General features: G+C 40.0%; 1 protein-coding gene across 1 annotated transcript in view; it reads right to left on the bottom strand.

Moving 5' to 3' along the window:
* The window catches only part of wdr11 (WD repeat domain 11), a 58,880-nt gene that overhangs the window by 11,230 nt on the left and 28,000 nt on the right, over positions 1 to 19,650 (bottom strand). The window contains exons 12-22 of the mRNA XM_063491575.1: positions 19,288 to 19,394; positions 13,711 to 13,786; positions 10,975 to 11,083; positions 9,632 to 9,753; positions 8,980 to 9,127; positions 6,078 to 6,184; positions 5,593 to 5,707; positions 4,303 to 4,474; positions 3,392 to 3,500; positions 1,211 to 1,273; positions 828 to 893 (exon numbers count right to left, since the gene is read on the bottom strand). Coding sequence (XP_063347645.1) covers positions 828 to 893; positions 1,211 to 1,273; positions 3,392 to 3,500; positions 4,303 to 4,474; positions 5,593 to 5,707; positions 6,078 to 6,184; positions 8,980 to 9,127; positions 9,632 to 9,753; positions 10,975 to 11,083; positions 13,711 to 13,786; positions 19,288 to 19,394 — 1,194 coding nt within the window. The remainder of the gene's footprint in view (positions 1 to 827; positions 894 to 1,210; positions 1,274 to 3,391; positions 3,501 to 4,302; positions 4,475 to 5,592; positions 5,708 to 6,077; positions 6,185 to 8,979; positions 9,128 to 9,631; positions 9,754 to 10,974; positions 11,084 to 13,710; positions 13,787 to 19,287; positions 19,395 to 19,650) is intronic.

Raw genomic sequence — 19,650 nt, forward strand, 5'->3', positions numbered from 1 at the left:
ATAGGAGGCACCATGTATGACTGTGGCGATTATGGAGAACAATGTTGGCTGATGAGATCACTTTGCATCTCCAGAAACTGGGCAGGAGAAGAATATTCTAGCACGATAACAATGCAAAGCATACCACCAAAAATCACGCAGGAGTTTAGAAAGAAGACACAAGCTATGATCTGGTCAAATGTGTTAAGCCGTGGTGACAAACTCATTTCAACATCATGGGCCACTCTCTGATCTTAAGTGGGCACGACTACTGAAACTACATGATTAATATGTAAAATTACAGAAACAGTACTGGAATTTTAGAATTATGAAAAAATGAAAGGAACTCCTGTGTGTTATTTCAAAGATAGAAAGTCCCCCTCTTCATCACCGAGTAGCTGAAATAAGCTCTCTAAAAGATGGCCGCAATATCTTTTAAGACTGGTATCCTCCATCCTGAGAATGTTTAGTCTGTCATACAAAAAAAGTGAACATAGATATAAAAAAATATTAAATCCACCCCCCAAAAACCCAAGGTGCTTTTCTTGCACAACGAGAGCAAATATTCACTGTGCAACTCATGTAAAGTCAGAATTATTATTTTTATTAGAGAATATCATTAAGTTAGTATTATTCTCTATATTAGACAACAATTTTTTTTTCTTGTCCCTTATACTTTGATACTTCTGTTGGAACTCTGTAACCAAGGCTTTTATGAGTCTTTGACATAGATGCACTGTCTGAATGTTAACAAAATAACCGCCCCAGGGTACTAGCGAATGCTCATGAACACGGTACAATCTGCGCAGAGACAAACACTGGCAACTTCACACAGAGCTCGAACTCACCGTGAGACCAGGAGGCAGCGCTGCAGAAGACTGAGCTCCGGGTCCTGTAGCACACTCTTCATATCACTGGGGGGCCAATCAGAGACAGACAATCAAAACACAGCCAGGGCCAATTACACTTCTCTAACACAGCAGGCCCAGTGTGGCTGTTCCAGGAGTTTCGTCTTATCTGTCAACCCACAGACTACATGCTCTCTGGGCCCGCTGTCTAAGCACTAAGGAAGGACTTACAGTTTCTAACTGTAAAACAACCCTACATGAACACAAACTGGAATCACATACATACACTGGTATTTGGTTTTTAGTGTCTGTGCCATTACATTAATATCGAGTTACCACGTGAACTTGGCATTAGAGGACAAAGCAACAGTGCAGTAACTCACTTTGATAATGAGTTGAGCTGCTCCTGGATTAGGCCTTTTATCTCATCTTTCTCACTGTAGTCTCTGAAACAGAAGGATCAAAGCAAGTCAAACGGCTCCTTTAACATCTACCTTAAATAGAACCTGACCTGATATTAAATGGAAATCTGAACACTTCCTTTTTAAGAGAAGTCGATCTGTGGTGTCAAGCGAAGTCTATTCTAACATTTAAGCTGAGGATGGGTATTGCCTTACACACGCTGCTAATATAGCTGCTTACTTATGAAGCAGTGAAATACTAAGGGCTCAGTTAAATGGGTTTGTAACTACATCTGGCTTAAATAGTGTCCCTCTGGACGGCCTCTGCTGCATCTCGCGTTGAGCTGTTTACTTGTTTATACTGGTGATTTTTACAGACAGTGTCTGGGTGGTTGACAGAAGTAGTGTAGTGGTAGATGAAAAAGTAAGAAGCCTAATCTTGCAGACATCTTACTTAAAATTAATTACATTTTCGATATTTATATTTTCAGTTCTCATTTTGCAAACTGGGCGAAAATTCTAACAAAGTTTTGTAAACACAGCTACCTACGAAAGAGGATCAGGGCCACTGGAAAAAAAAAAGTGGGCTTGTCTTTTTTGTTCTTCTTTTCCAGAATTCTGAGAAAAAATTCAGAATTCTGAGATTAAAGTCAGAATTCAGACTTTTTTCTCAGAATTCTGACTTTTTCATCAGATTTATTTATTTATTTTAATTCTGACTTTAATCTCAGAATTCTGAATTTTTTCTCAGAATTATGAGATTAAAGTCAGAATTCTGAGAAAAAAAGACTTTTTCTCAAAAATCAGAATTCTGAGATTAAAGTCAGAATTTAAAAAAATAAATAAATAAATCTGATGAAAAAGTCAGAATTCTGAGAAAAAAATTTGAATTCTGACTTTAATCTCAGAAGTCTGACTTTAATCTCAGACCAGAATTCTGAGGAAAAAGTCAGAATTCTGAGATTAAAGTCAGAATTCTGAGATTAAAGTCAGAATTAAAAATAAATAAATAAATAAATAAATACATAAATCTGATGAAAAAGTCAGATTTCTGAGAAAAAAGTCAGAATTCTGACTTTATTCTCAGATCAGAATTCTGAGAAAAAAAAAGTCAGAATTCTGACTCTTTTCTCAGAATTCTGGAAAGGAAGAAAAAAAAAAAAGATGTGCACATTTTTTTTTCCCCAGTGGCCCTAATCCTTTTCCGTAACTACTTTATAACTGTTCTTAAAACTATTTTTTGGTTGAGAGACATAAAAATCAACCTTCAATGCAAAGTGAAAGTAGATTAAAAATGGATGTATTACTAAGTTGTAACCAAGATTCGCAATCAGATGATTTTTATTTCTCCTCAGAGTGAATCAGTCTGAAAATAGGTCAACGTTATGAATTAATGAGGGGAAAGTTTGGCTTTGAGATAGCAGAGCTAAAAACCTTCTCATACTCATTCATTAGTTTTTGTAGAACATACTGTATGTGGGGAGATGAGATCAGTCTGTAACTGTAAAAGTAGCACAGTTCAACAGAAGATGGCTTATCAATTCAATTCAATTCAATTTTATTTATATAGCGCCAAATCACAACAAAAGTCGCCTCAAGGCGCTTATCGGTCTTCCTCCCCAAGTAGAGCTGTACACAGTACACATGTTTAAATGCAATTTAACCTAGAGCAGTTCACACAGATCACTGACCGACGCTGTGGGGATATCAATAATTGAAACTACTGACAACAATTGATGTGCTGCTCTGCTCACTTGCTGCTTTCAGGGTAGGTAGCAATATTCAATTTTTATTTTTAAAAACACATAAGTAAAACCCATCTTTACACGGCTCAAACAGTTTATTCAAACATCAGATGGTCACAGCTCATACTGATCTTGCAGACAACCTCTGGTCAATTCATGAACTTCTATTCAGTAAGTTGCTTTCTCTTACTAAAATGTATCTGCACCCTTAAGTACAAGAAAATGAGGAGTAAAGCTTCTGATCACGTCAAACCAAACCTATTCATAATGTTAAATCTTGTTGCTAGTTCCTTTAGCTCAGCAGCACTTTGTGAAAGTTAAAATCATCCTCAGGTCAAAATCAGTTAGCCTGACTAAAAAGGCATGTAAAAAACGGAGACGATTTCACAGTGAACACTTGTTCAGAGGTGAGACTTACACTTGCGTGACGTCCATGGTAAAGGTTCCTGACCAGGGTTGCAGCAGAAGAAAAGCCTTTAGAGTGAGGGCAGCTCGGGGCAGCAGCAGGTAAGGGCACCACACTGGATCTGTGCATATTTACCAGAGATAAGAAAGAATAAAATATTAGACTGGGGGTTTTATCAGCATCATAAACTGAGTGACTGCAGATGCCAACCTGTAACTGGGTAAAGGAGCTCTAATCCACAGCTACACCGATTAGACATAACAACCACCTGCCTAATATTGTGTCAGACCACCTTTTGCTGCCAAAACAGCCTTGACCAAACTGTGCTGTGGTTCTTCCCATATAGTATCATGGTGCCAGGTGTTCCGTAGGTATGCAATGCACACACATCTGGCCATCCACATGATGTAAATTTAAAAAACAAAACAGGCCACCTTCTTCCACTTCTCTGTGGTCCATTACTCACGCGCTTATTATTGGCGCTTTTGGTGATGGCCGGGGTCACCATGGGAACCCCGATTGGTCTGCGGCTATGCAGCACTATACACAACAAACTGTGATACACTGTGTATTCTGATAGCTTTCTACCAGAATTACATTTTTCTGCAAACTGAGCTACAGTAACTAATCTGTTGGATTGGAACACATGGGCCAGCCTTCACAAGAGCTGCAGTTTAGATGTTCTGACCCAGTCGTCTTGCCCAGTTTTCCAGCTTCTAGCGCATCAATTTTGAGGACAAAAGGCTTACGCGATGAAGGCACAAAACAATCAGTGTTATTTAGTTCACTTATCAGTGGTAATAATGTTATGCCTGATCGGGGTATATGCAACCATTTTTGGTTGACACTTAAAAATCAACAACAAAAATCTACATAAACCTTTTCTTTTCAGTCCTTTACACTGCATAAGGATCCTAGCTCACCAGTCAGGTCTTGTTCATCCATGCGGTAGCTGGCAGACTTCATGGCCATTTCCAACACTCTGATACAGCCATCGTCGGATGCCAGGACAACCTTGTCTGATGTGCACCAATCAATGTCTAAGATGCGGTAGTTCACATTGCGACCAATGCGCATGCTGCTGACCATTTGAACCTGCAGAGAAAGGACATCCAAGGTGATAGATTTCAAATTGTAATCTAATTGCTTCTTTTATTTGTAAGGGCACAATATGGAAAGTTTTTTTTGATCAAGTAAAACAGGAAACAGAATGATGTTATAGGCACACAAGAAAAAATAAAAGTACAGTAAATACATGTTTATTTTGGTAACAAATAGATATGCCTATAACCGAACTGTTGTGAATTTGTATGTGATAGCGCAAGATCCCAAATGGCTCATGTGTTTCCCACTTCAGCTGCTGATTAGCTCATTGAAAGGAGGGGTTGAAATTCTCTTTTAGATTTCTAACCATAATTCTCATGATTTGTTACATTATAGCTTTTTCTTGTTTTCCTCTACAGCTTGACTCATCTGCTGTCTGGCTTTTATAACTGGGGACCATAAACAGGGCTCCACGATGACCATTTTGTCTCTACCTCACTCTTCATAATAAACCAAATCATCAACGCGTGTGTCATTTAATCTGCCAGTTAATATCTAACACTGATTGCTGCTGGGTAAGCAACAAAAAATATAGAATGGATACAGATAACAAAATGCAGTCGATGACATTAGATCAAATAAAAAACTGAAATGTAAACAAGCCAGAAGGAATCTCGGGCAAGATGAAAAGTAGACTGCTCAGAGGGGACCTTGTGGATGTTGACGACTTTGGTAAACAAAGCTAAAGATGAAGCAGGGATTCGCGTCGCCTTCAGAAACCACAATCATCCATCCTGCTATGCTTGAGCTTTTACATGTCAGGAAAAAGCTTTTAAGAATTGCATGTGTGTATCTATACAACACACTGTAATGACTTGTCAATGCAACAGCAGAACTGCAGCAGTTGTATTATTATTACAGTGTTAGCTTCAGAAAGGACATTAGTTTAATGCACCCCATAGAAATACTGTCATGCCCCAGTGAATGCCGTTCTATGAAAACCCATTAAGTGTGCCACAGTGAGCCCGTAAACCACTGCTATGAACCTGAAGACGACTGTTGCTTTTTTAACTTATGAGCTACGCAGTGCAGTGAGGTTATGCATGCTGGGAATTTATAGCATCTCATCTGCAACTACCAGCGTGTGGAGTTATTGTGTAGAGTCTTACCTCTTTGGTGTCCCAGACCTCTGCTCCATCTGTGTACATGACCAGCAGCTTTTGGTTACCCTTCCCGGGGGCGAAGCGAATCTTCTTCACCCAACCACGATGTGTTGGTATCCCCCTAAAAATGTCAATTAATAATAATAAATGACCTTATTTACTTTGTGGATTTGACTTTTCAGCTTCATTACTCACAGGTTCATTCAAACACGCTCGTGAAAATGAGCCAGTGTGGGTAAGTGCACTACATGATGTACTATGCACAAAATCTGAGAGCACATCAAAGGCCATATAATCCATTTTATGTGCCATGTATTCAGACCAGGTCAAAAGTGACCCATGTGCGATTTCAAACATGAAACCTACAACCTCTGAAATGGGCTTTACTGATCGATTCGCTCATAATGTTTACAATCTATGAACCGTTTCTTTAACAATGCATCAGAAAGCAAAACTGGAGCTTTCATAACGTTTTTCAGTCTAGCTGTTACCTCGACAAACGAGCTTTGAGATCCCAGAAGTTGAGATTGCCATCCACATCCCCAAGCACCAGGGTGTCACCTTTCCAGGCAATACAGGCTATACTGCCCATGCTCCCCTGCAACACAGGAAGAGAGAAAAAGGTGTTAAAGCAAAGATGATAAAGTGCTAGCCTCACAAGTGAGTCGCTGTAGCTGTGTCCTCTGAGTATTGAGATAAATTGCAGTTGAGTCCATGATCATTCAGACATGCAGTCTGAAGTTTATGATTACCCATCATATAACTGGAGATAGACATCAAAAGGAATTAGGTTATTATGTTCACACGTCACGTCTTTAATGCAGCCAACCATTGCGTAGTTAAAAAAACAAAAACGCGCAATTCAAACAGCATAAAAGCCATCCCTTTTCCCTCTGCAATAAAACATCTCGCTGCCAGGCATTTAATGCCGGGACATGAAGAAAACAAGACAATAAATTGATATATGTGTGGCAGCTGAGTGGTAAACAAGCACAGCATCTGAGTTTTGAATAAGGCCAGACTATGCTGCGAAGCAGAGTGCCAATGTTAAGATGTTACGTGTCAGCTCATCCTCAGTATGTGATAGCCCAAAACTTTTTAGAAGACTTTGGCTCAGTTCCCTGACAGAGATGTGAAGATCTTCTATCATCCCGAAAAGACTGTAAAACCTTTGGGGTATGCAAATCTTTGAGAAATAAATCTGAAGCCGTCACAAAACTAAGGCTTTAAAATCCCCAGGTAAACCGCCGGTATCTGTCTACGTGGTGGAAAGCAAAGCATTGAATAGGCAAACAATCCACCGGTTCACAAAGGAAACGAATATATTCCACAAGTTTCCCTTTAGAAATGCTACACGAAGTGAGATAAATGTAACTCAGTTAAATAATATATTACATGATAATGAAAGAAATGAGATTGTGCCATCTTCAGCGATGACAAAGATGTGGGCAATCAACACCCGACAGCAGCAGGTGCTACACTACAGCATGACTAAGCTCTAAACAACTGCAAGTTTGAACAAGGTAATGAGTCCAAGAAAGTCAAAGTCCTCCAAAAGAAAGGGAGGCTTAGGTAACTGAAACTTTCTTAATTAACAATCAGAAGCGTTCTTTGTTAGTGGTGACAGGTCAGCTTGTAAGGTAATCAAACCATCCTACTGTCATGATGTTACCAATGCATCCTGGATTCACCCGGGTGAAAAGAAATCCTGTCTTCAGTAATAGCTCGTTTCTTTTTACAAGAGAGGACACTTTGCTGTCAGAGCGGATTAATAGCTAGGTTAACATGTACTTGCTTTACATATAAATACACACACGCTTTCTTTTTCCTGTAGCCTGACTCATTGCTCCCTATCAGTGAGGTGAACATTTGCTAAACGCTATCTGGGACAAACTGATGACACCGTCAAATTCACAGACATTCAGCTGGCCGTTTGGTTCAAAGGAAAAAAAAAAGAGAGAGAGAGAGAGAGAGAGAGAGAGAGAGAGAGAGAAAACTGGCAAAAAACATAGCGCTGTACAATTTATCTTTGAAACCTTTACCTTGATTACATTTAGTTTATGACTGAAAGAGACATTAGGTTGGCAACATTTTGTTGGGGAGCCAAAATCTATATCATCCCCTGCACAAGTTCTCACAAATAAGCTGAAGGACACAGGATTTTAAAGAGGGAGTGGTGGCATTTACTTTATCGAGGGGAAAATTGGGCAGACACTGCCTAACAACCGGAAAGCAGAGCTTCTTTTGAGTAAAGTGACAAGACAGTGCAGATATAAAGTAAAACACATAACACCAAGGAGATATTTAGCCTCTAAACATAAGAGACCCCAAAGTAGAGAAAGAACATAAAAAGAAAAAAGAGCACTTATTAGCCTTTGGCTAACAAAGTGACTGGAAGTGATGGATATGGTACACAGCAGAGGTGGGGGAAATCCAGGCCTCAGGGGCCGTTGTCCTGCAGGTTTTAGATGTGTCCTTGATCCAAGACAGCTGATTTAAAAGGCTAAATTACATCATCAACGTGTCTTGAAGTTCTCCAGAGGCCTGGTAATGAACTAATCATTTGATTCAGGTGTGCTGACCTGGGTGATCTCTAAAACCTGCAGGACACTGGCCGTTGAGGCCTGGAGTTCCCCCACTGCTTGTATACAGTAAAAAAAACAATGTCTGTTAAGAAACAGAGAGTAAATAGATAAACAGATGGTGGAAGGTGGCTGATCAGTAGTTACACTGTCAAAAACTTCCTGAAATGAGCCCTTTTCTGGTTTCAGGCGGGGAACTACTGTTAAATTATCTGTGGCTGTGTCCACACACCATGGGTGTGTGGACACAGCCACAGCAGGTTGTTGGAGCAATATTCACTGATTTCATTGGCACACAAGAGGAAGTGAGTGCATAGTAAGCGCCTCGTAGGCTATCCTAACCTCTGATGGTATTGCAAATCTGGCCCCAAATTTGCCTAAATGGTCAGGTGACAGAATGTTTTATTTTGCAAATACAGTATTTAAAGAAATGAAAGCACAATGGAATGTCACCTCTTTATTGTCACCAGTATCTTGAAAATGTAAATGTTTTTTAACTAAATTTTTTACGTTTTTCCTCACTATCTTTATCTTATTACAGCAACAAAAACAGAGAGAGAGAAAGGACAAAGTCAGAAGGAAAAGCAATAATAAGAGACAGACTGATGTAAAGGAAAAACCTGATTTTGATCTGTGTGTACAAAAAGGATTAACATGATATTAACAAAATGAAAAGAGGTCGATATAAAGTGGGACAAATAGCTTTGTGCAAGGATCGGTGTGGACGACCTTGAAGCAGTACAAGAGCTTATAAGGTAAGAAGAGATGAGGAAGAAGGAAAAAAAAAGAAAAAGACAGTCTCGGGACTCACATCAGGTGGAATTCTTGCACCATCTTTGACTGTGTTGCCCTCTACAGTGATGTGGTACACTTGCCCATCTGTGTCAGTGAATACAAAATGCTCCCTGGCTGAGATAGCCTGGCTTGTCTCCGACTTGCTCTCAGCATCCTGCAGGAGACTGTAGGGAGAAGAAGACAAAAAAATGATACTGACTATTCTCCCACCTAAGCGCTCGTCTTTGTTCACACTGAAATTTTTTGGTTGGACATCTTGCTATTCTGCTCCACACTTTGACAGAGCTTTACAATTATGAGGAGTCTAGTGATTCCCCAGCAGGGGTGGCTGTACCGCAGGAGGCACCTCTGCAGTTGCCAGAGGGGGTGAAGAAAGTCTGTCGAGAAGCTGAACTAATATGAAAAACTAGACACATATATGCACATATATATCGGCTGTTACACATGAGTGCTACATGACATGTGGTTGAATAATTTATTCTTTATTACAATGTTTTCTTAATGAAACATAATAAGGACTAAGGAATTTGTTTGGGACTGTCTGTTCTCTTAACTTCTAACATTGGGACCATAAAAGTAAATAAGATCTCAGCCAGATGGATTTAATGCTGGATTTCATAAATGTCAGTCAAAAGGCTTCCAAGATTCTGGAGCTCCACAGCACTCACCTGATTACTGAGGATTCAACGCTACTCTGCTCGGCATCTGACACAGTCTGCCGAGCCATGGCCTCCCTCGCAGCCATCTGCTTCTTCTTTAGACTCTTCAGGTTGTGGGATGGGGACCATTCCTGTTGACATAACCAGGGGATTGCGGTTTTTGTAACAAAGCCATCCGTACAACACATTTGCGGACACAATAGCAAACAATTGCAGCATGACCCGCAGACAAAGACAGACTGAGAGAGGGGAGATCTGCACACTCACATAAATGAAACTAAGGGAGGCAGGAGATTTGTTTTCCTCAGCCCTCTTGTCTACATTCTGGTGCACTGTGGCTACAAGTCTGGGTGACTCGAGGTTGTAATCAATATGGAAATGAGACAGCAAAACGGTGCTAGGGGAGGCCTGCATGTATTATTAAGGTTACTGCCGTTTTTATTCACACTATGGACGATTTTTACGGCCTCACTGTAAAGTTTGTCCAGCATAACTCTTGTTTTATGAGCATTTCTCTGGCCTAATGAAGCCACTGCTGTTTGCTGAGCTTGGGGAAATTTTCCAGACTAATCTTTCAAATGACCCATGCAAACACAAGGCGAGGATGGGCCAAAAAGTATGAGACTATTAACACAGGAAAGAGTCAACAATGGGTGTTTGCAACACTTTGTAACACAAGTTAAAATATAAAGTGTGGATGCTGGGATATACAGCTGTGTAGTTAAATGAACATTTAAAATACAGCAGAAATGACACATTCCAGCATGTTGATGATCTGTTGTTCTCTTAGTGTTGTGGTCGATTGGTCGTCTTTCGGCTGCTCACCTCAGCGGATGATGAGCCTCACCCTATGCCCACCATCCTCCTCTGTCACACCAACCATCTGTATGTCTTTCTTTACTACATCCATGAATGTTTTCTATCGTCATCCTCTTTTTCTCCTCCCTGGCAGCTCCACGTTCAGCAACTTTCATTCAATACATCCACTCTCTCTTCTCTATACATGTCCAAACCCTCTCAGGCTTCCCGCTCCTGACTTCGTCTTCCAACTGCTCAAACTGATGTGTCCCTCAGGTATACTCATTTCTAACCCTGTCAGTCCTGGTCACTCCCAATGAAAATCTTTGCATCTTTAAATCTGCCACTACCACCTCCTGTCTTTTTGTCAGTGCCACTGTCTCCAATTCATATATCATAGCAGGTCTCACTACCATCTTGTAAAGCTTTCCTTTCACTCTTGCTGCTGTCCTTCTGTCAAAAATCATTCCTGACACTCGTCTCCATCCTGCCTGGACTCTTTTCTTTACTTGGTACAAAACCATATTTTTATTAGTGTGGAAATGTGTTTGTACCAGTGCAGTAACAGTGGGGAAGTTCTTAGCCATCTCCCGGAGGAGAGTCCCAGTCCGGATGTCCCACAGCTCCAAGGGTTTGTCTCTGAACACGACCACCAGGTACTGCCTGAGGAGGAAAAACACAAAACATACATTCTGAAGGTGCGGTGTATGCGGTGTAGCATAAAGTATGAAGTTAGCAATGTATGGCTAAAGTAATAATGAAGACATGAGTTGTTCTCTTTATTATGCGGTCTAAGACTTTTTGTGTTTATATGGTAAAAATAAAATGGTCAAAGTTTTTACACTGATAAATGATTCTACCTCTGCACAAGAATTTAAATTCAACACAGTTTGCTGTTTCAACAACTCCTCCTTTCTATTCAACTCTCCATATTATCTTCTAGCTTAGTTACACCACTGTTTACAGTGTACAACAGATTAGACATTCTGACGTGTGACCTGATGTTTATCAGACTAAATCCACAAAATAATCACTGTCCAAACCTGTGACCGAGCTAACAAGCTGTTGTTCTACTGTGCAATTACACAAAAGCCAATATTTAACCTTCAGCTGCTGTACAGGAACTTAAGTGTATGAAAAAATATTGTCTTCTTTCACTGTAAATACAAACAGTAAGTTATAATTATTATAAGATTGTGCTTTGTGGCCTCCTGTAAGATGTGATGAGTCTCCCAGTAATTGTACTTTTTTCTCCTCCCTATTATAATCACCTCAGTAACACACGGCCTAGCTGCCTTTTAAAGTGAGGCTGTGCAGCTTTGGAGTAAAAGAAGCAACTGTGGAAATAAAATAAAATAAAATAAAATAAAATACATTTTTAAACTAATATTGCAGAAAATCCCTCAAAAACCAAAACGTGGTAGGAGCAGTCACAGATGATCTTTTAGAGTGAACTCAGTTTCAGAGGCCAAAAAAAAACCAAGAGAACCACAACAAACAGACACACATTGCGAGTGCAACTGAAAGAGGATAGTCAACATTTTCAGAATCTTTTCTAATGAATGATTGATTACTGAAGAAAAATAACAAAAATATTTGGTGCGATTCTAAGAACCTTCTTCAGCCTAACATCTTCAACAAGATGAGCCACGGGGCGATCGTGGCTCAAGAGTTGGGAGTTCGCCTTGTAATCGGAAGGTTGCCGGTTCGAGCCCCGGCTCGGACAGTCTCGGTCGTTGTGTCCTTGGGCAAGACACTTCACCCGTTGCCTACTGGTGGTGGTCAGAGGGCCCGGTGGCGCCAGTGTCCGGCAGCCTCGCCTCTGTCAGTGCGCCCCATGTATTTAAGTGATACTTCAGACTTGAAGTACTCTGGTGTCAAGTAAACTCAACTTTGCAGTGCTTTACAAATAACTTTAGTTCTATCAACACTGCTGTCTGGAACAGGTTTAACATGTCCATGCAAAAGATCTCCACCTTTTCTGTCCCTGCACCTTTTTTCCTGTTCCGGTTCATGTGAGTGCTGCAGCATAGGTAGGCCCACCATTAAGTTTCTTTAATTTCTCTCTCTCTTTGCAATTGCATGTCATCAGCCAACAGTAAGCCTAAAGCCTTATAAAATGGTGGCAGTAGGTGAAGCAAAGTCTGAGCAAAATTAAACTGAGACTAGCTACTGAGGTTGGCTCGTGTCAGTGCTTCGAGTTTGAGTGTTTCCATATTCATTAAAAAAGCGATGTCTAATCACTCTGGGTTCATTCTCAGGCCTATATGTCCACAAACTTTAGCACACAGGGGTTGATTCTGTTCATCTGGATGTAGCGTTTTCAGTTGGAGAAACGTTTCGCCACTCATCCAAGTGGATGTGGACCCTAATTTGCTAGGGTTCATAAACCAGGACTAGGGCTGATTAAGAGGAGAGCAATAAGATCATGCACTGCTCAGTTCAGACTGAGACAAATGTGGGTTTACTGCTTGTTACTCAAGCTTTGAAAGCAGTACAGTTTACTTAGTGCTGCATGGCAGAAAATCTTGTAGAATGCCATTAGGAGTACATTACTTGTCTCCTCTTGTGTTACAGCCTGTAATATCATATATAACATTCTCGTGGCCTTGGCTTCTGTACTGACCCTTACATTTACTGCCTCCACCGCAGCCTGTTCCTTTCATGAGAGGAGGGGAAACTTGTTGCCACTGGCAATAAAGTAAAATGCGCCGTCAGTAGTTGCCCAGTGTAGGCTGAATAATTAGATGTCACCTTCCATTACAATACATTATCTACCTTATGCCATTCTTAACGTATACACAAAGCTTGACAAAAGATGTTGGCCTTGAAAAAAAGATGAAATGACTGTCTCACAGAGAGCAGCAGAGTATGCAATAAACAGCTGCTGTATGAAAAACTTGTTTATAGTTTCATTTTTTTAAAAATGTGTGATGACTGTAAATGAATGCTCTATTTTTTCCCACTGAATAACACAGCCCCTTCAAAAGATATGGCAATGAAAGAGAGAAAATGAAGTTTCCAAAACGCTGCACAACATGGATTAATGAAGGTTGGGGAATAATTACAAATGAAACAGCAAATTAAAGACAACTCTCAGCTTTAAAGCCCTTTTCACAGATTTCTATTACAATTTGATCCGAGTATGGCAAAAACACAAGACCACTCACACCTTTATGTGAAATGTACACTCTGTGCTTATAAATGCAGATCTCAGGTAGAAACATCAGCAAGTGTGTGCTCTTATTTGTATTTACTTTTGTTGGTGTTGTGGAGAGTTGGTGACTTACTTGAGATGAGACACTTTAATCATCTCAATGGGTGGCTCATCATTTCCGCGCTCGCCTCTGAATGCAAAGCATCTGCCTGGAAAGCACAACAAACACACACCGAGAGGGAGAAAGTGAGAGGCTGAAGGAGAGGAGGTGATAATCGAAGACAGAAGATGGTATCTTTCCTTATACCTGTGAAAAAGCTGATCCATCTCATTTTCTTTTTAGTGCCAGTGCATCCTGGTTTTATCTCTTTTGTCAGAGCCAGGAGAGAAAGCTGTACACAACTTATTCTAACCATCTGTTCTAATCCGTGCTTAACGCTCGCAACTTTCCGGTCACGAAATTCGACATTATGCAGAGCATCAAAGTGGCCCTGCAAGCAAAACAAGAATGCCCTTCAGGTGCACTGCATCACATTTGCCAACGGAAGTGCTTATCAGATTTCGCGAAGGGCACTAAGGAAAGATGGCCTGATTGAAATGTGCAAGTGATAGAGGTGCCTGTTGCAGGTTTAACCTACAGTTGTGTTGATGACGGCAGGTGAGAGCTGTGGTTCATTAGAGGCTTATGAAGCACTGCTCACCATTTACACCTTTATTTCCTTACTTATATAAAGTAGGAAGAATCACATAGGTCAAATGTGCATTTACAAAAACACACATCGCAACTACGACCCAGGGTGGAGCAAACACAGTAAAAGAAACACCAAAGGGAAATTACATTCGACTCATTACCACAAAAACTGTCAGAACCTGAAGCACTTCCATGAATGGATTATTTTTGGAAAGACAAGTCAAAGGGTTGATGCCTGAAATGATCATGGATGCGTAAGTAACAAGTAATCATCAACATTTATGCAATAAATTTTTACATTGTACACGAGGCGTTTCAAACTGGGTGCACAGCTTATCTTTACTGCACCTTAGAAAAATCCTTTCACAGGAAAAACAGCATATCCATTTAGGACAGCTGCTATCACTGCTGCAGAAGCCAAGTACCGCCACAACTGACAACGTGAAGACAGTTTCCCATCCAAGAGTCTTCAACTTTATCAGGAAATGCTGTAAAGGGCATGAGTTGCCCTTTAAGTGGATTAATGGGTGAAGTGAAAACGTTTAAGAAAACACACTTTTGCGCATGTTCACTTTCCCTGATTAACTGAGATGAACACACATAAGCTCGAGTAACAGAAACAAATCTGTGTGAATCTGACTTATAAAATCTAGACCATAATGTTCAGGAGTAAATGTAAAAGCTTCACTGTGTAATTGTTCTTTTATACATTAAAAAAAATGTCAAATCTTCTATGAACAAAAATGCAATTTAAATACTGTATGGATATTGTTTAGACTTGAAACCCGTAAATACTAAATTCACAGAAGTATGAGGGGCCGTACAAGCCAAAATTCATTCTTTCACTCTCACATAGTTTTATTTTAGTTTTATATTTAGATATTTTTATTCTCATAGTTACACATATTTAACACACACATTGCAATATTGTGCTCTCTTATACATGTATTTTAATGTACATATTTACAAATTTTCACTCTAACATACATGCATTTTCATTTATGCATTCCTACATTTTGCTCTCATTTACATGCATTCAATATGCATTTAATCTCACAAATAATATATGTATGTAAGAAGAGAATGCATGCATGTCTGAAGAAAATATATGTATGCAAGAGAATAATGTATGTGAATGAAAGAGTATAGTGGAAACGGAAGGAGTTTAATGGAAACGGAAGGCTGGGTGTCTGTACTGCTGTGATTGGCTGAGAAGCACGCGCGGGTCACTTTCAAGTGTCTGACAGCATGGAGGGGGGAGAAGAAACTCGAGTTCTTCAGCAAGCCATCGGGGTGTTAAGAAATATTTTATCATCTCCTGAAACGGTCACATCGTTGTCCTTGTCACTTGATCGAGATGGGACGGGCTCAACTGCACCCAGTGTTACCCACAGCACGGTGGAAAGTGAAACTTTAAATATCTGCTTGATTCATCAAGACATCACATATTTCCATAAGTGCTCTAACGTTTTCGGAGATGCCTGTTACCCACCAGCTGACCGGGTGGTCACTCAGGTTAAACATAATATATAAAGCTCAACTGACAAAAAATCACCGACTACACCACCAGGTATTATAGGAAAAACCATAAAGCCTTTGAACTAAAACAAACTCTGTTGTGACAGTGATGTACACTGTCTTGTTGGTATATATGCATGATTTGTATCACCTTCATGTTTCCAAACCGATACCATGAGCAGCAGCTTTTATAGCTGTGGCTCCAGCAAACATCAGCTGATACTAGAAATTAATTTTAAATAAATTCTAACAACAGCTGATCACGCTTGAACGTGCTGTTGTTGTTTAGCGCAACATCCACTGGTTTCCTGTTTCTGGCAAAGTGGGAGATAAACAAACAAGAGAGACGATCAGCTGATCATTGATCGGTTTCATGATTGAAGTAGCAACAGGAGAGGGAGGGAGAGAGAATGAGGGGAGAAGAGGCAGCTGTGCAACGTAAAGACAGAATAACTCCAGCTTTGTCTTTTTTTTCCATTCTAGCTGAAGTCCGGGACTAATCGCGTTCCTTTTCCCCTCAATACGGATGTATTGTAATTGGTCCAGCCCAGAGTTGATCATGACCAATTGGCTAATCCACCACCTTTCATTGTTTATACCGTTACAAAAACAAACAAACATAAAAATGAAAAATCACCATCGGCCCACCAGGCAAATGCCCAGTATGCCCAATGGCCAGTACAGCCATGCGGTCAGCTGGTGGGTAACAGGCATCTCCGAAAACATTAGAGCACTTTGGAAATATGTGATGTCTTGATGAATCGAGCAGGTATTTGAAGTTTACACAGCACCATTCTCGCATGAAAAATATCTTAAAAGTTTATTTTGTGATCCAGAAAGAGTAATATTTCAAACTCCGCCACTCTGTGTTCCTCCGCCACTGCCTCGTTTGAGTTTTGGACGAAATGGATTCTGGTATATTGCATTTCGTCATTTCGAGCTGATTGGAGACCAGAACAGCCAATCAGATATTTTTGCATCCAAGTCTGTGATTGGCTGGTTTTGTGGCACAAATATAACGGTGTACAGAAAGAGAGCGCGCACAGGCAGAAATGTTGAGAGCGCGAGCAACACATTGCGAGCGAGCGCAAATACAAAAACTGAGCGAGAGGAGCTGCTATTGTGTGTGTGTATGGATAATAGCAAACACTGAAATACATTTTTTTTGCACGCAGCAATGAATTCTGTTCACTCAAATTCAGCTTTTCTTCGCTCAAAATGCAACACTTGCACCTGCAAACTTTTTTTTTACGTGCGCTCAGAATAGTGGCACAAAAATAACGCCATAAAAGACTGCCCCACTCCAGTCGAACTCCGTGTAGCTACTTGGCTCGTTGAAGCTACCCGGGTGCGTGCTGGTCTAAAAAGTTCCCTCATCTATGTGAGAGTGAAAGTATATGTATGTGAAAGAAGAATATATGTATGTGAGAGTGACAATACGTGTGTCTGACAGAAGAATATATGTATGTGAGAGTGAAAATATATGTGTGTGAAAGAAGAATGTATGTGTGTGAGAGTGAAAGTATATGTGTGTGAAAGAAGAATGTATGTGTGTGAGAGTGAAAGTATATGTGTGTGAAAGAAGAATGTATGTGTGTGAGAGTGAAAGTATGAATTTTGGCTTGTACGGCCCTTCATACAGAAGCATAATGCATTCAGTTAACAAAACAAATAGTCCTGTTTTTCTGAATCAACGACATCATTATCTCAGAAATTCAAAGAAAACTTTCTACTGAAAAAAAAAAATATTGCCCTGTTTTTCAGAATTAATGAGATAACTTAAACTCCCAAAACAGGCTCCTAACTTGAAAGCTTGATTTCACGGGCAATAATAGTCCGACTGCTTGGTTTAATACAGGGAGATACTATCATGTTATAAGTCGATTTGAATGCATTTCAGATCCTGGAGAAACGCTGCAAAATCCAGCACATATTACTCAAGTCATGAAATCAATCTCTCAAGTCAGCAGAAGCTCTTTTGAGATTTTAAAATATTTTTTTAAATTAGAAAACAGGGCAGATTTCTATTATTTTTTTTATTAAAAATGTTCTCTGAAAAACATGTGCAATGAGCTTTTGTAGAAGTTTAGGTTGTAATCAGTAAATGAGATGAGCTGAGCTAGTGAACGGTATGTTTTTAAAATTTCATTGGTCTTAGGGAGCCATTTTCCTCGTGAACCTAGCGCCATGCTAGGCTAAACAGATGAAATTAGCATTGATCTTTTCCATCTAATTCTTGGTAAGACAGCCAAACAGAACATATTTTCCAAAATATGATGGACTAAACTGCACAACAGAGACGTAAACCTGGACAGTGAAGGCTAAAGATCTTGTCTGCACCTCCAGCATCTACAGGTGGATGACAAATTAAAGGAAAAACCCTTGTTTCAAACTCTGTCATGAGTGATGTGGTTTCTTCAAGCATGTCATTGTGAACCATATGCTACAGCCTTTGAGGTCAATATAAATGTGGTCTTTGTGAATTGTTACACTGATATGTTACGCAACGGTGTCCACCAACACATTGATTTTTTTTTCTCTTTTCTCTGCGTCTCTTTAAACCTCTTTTAAATCCAGAGACGTAGAATAAATGCTAAGACACATTGATGCTATTCTGGCAGCACAAGGTGACCCAGCACCTTTCCTTTAATTTGTCACCTGTCTTTAAATTTGTAGTAAAGAACAATTGAATGAAAAAAACGATTAAGTGTGTTGAATGGCGTGTGGTATTGTAACCAAAGGTAATGTCACAGACTATTAACTTTGACGATGCTGGTGCTTAAGACAGTTAATAAAGTGTCGTGCTTGCTTTGCCATTGTCCTAATGAACACAGGGCAGAGGCTCAGTAAATGAACCACCATAGTGACCATAATTATTTTTATTGCAGCCATATAAAAACCTGGAGGAATTGGAAATATTTGACCAAAGCAGAAACGACTTATGGAAAAGAGGAAAGTTCTCATCAGTTCTTTGCATCTAAAAATTGTGTCTGATTTTCTAATATTTTAAAAAGAAGTAACAACAACACGTATTTTTTAAAGTTCCACTGAAGCCATTAAACATACTTTTCCTCATCACCCGAGGTTACAGAGAAATCCTGCTTTCTTTCAGCTCAGAAAATCCAGCATTTCCTATTTCCACTCCTGTGGGAGGCAGAAACACAATAATTCTATAGACATGTAAGAAATCATGATGGATCTCACTTTCAGAGCTAAACTTCTTTAGGTGGTGCCCTAACACTGTTTAGTTTGGACCTTAATTTGGATAGTGTGCAAGTATTCCCTGGAGGGAAAATGGAAGTGTCTCTTTGAGAACCACAGGGACAAAGAGAGACAGATAAAAGAGAAAGTCAGAGCGACAGAGACTGAAGCCTCTTTTTTTTTGTGTTGGTAAGGGTGCAGAAAGCCAAAAGAAAACTCTAAAGAACAAAGGATAATACAAAAGTTGTGGTTGGTACCCTCAGGTATAGATGATAATATGTGCGTGTGTGTGTCTCTCACCAGTAGGCAGGTCGACATGCTGCAGTTCATTTCGCACCAGCCCCATGTTGTTGGGTGCAGAAGTGGCAAAAGACAGGAAACTGGTAAGACTCACCCATTCTATCCCCCTGTGAAATCAATCAATGCACACACAAGCTTTTTAGTTAAACTAAAAAAAAATAGTGCCATCTAACAGTTGTAGCCTAGCTGTAAAACATTCCCATTAATACATCCAAGCGTGGTGTGAGGTAGATGGGTTTCGTTAAAGCCCAAAACAGATCGGGAAGGAGCAAAATGAAGCTAGAGAGTGTGAGATTAGGATATTTTTCGGAGAAGCTGGCCCAGTGGAGGGAGCACAAACTCCACAGTAATGAGATGGTAAAT

Source organism: Pelmatolapia mariae, linkage group LG13 (genome assembly GCF_036321145.2).
Source record: "Pelmatolapia mariae isolate MD_Pm_ZW linkage group LG13, Pm_UMD_F_2, whole genome shotgun sequence".
Lineage (NCBI taxonomy): Eukaryota > Metazoa > Chordata > Actinopteri > Cichliformes > Cichlidae > Pelmatolapia > Pelmatolapia mariae.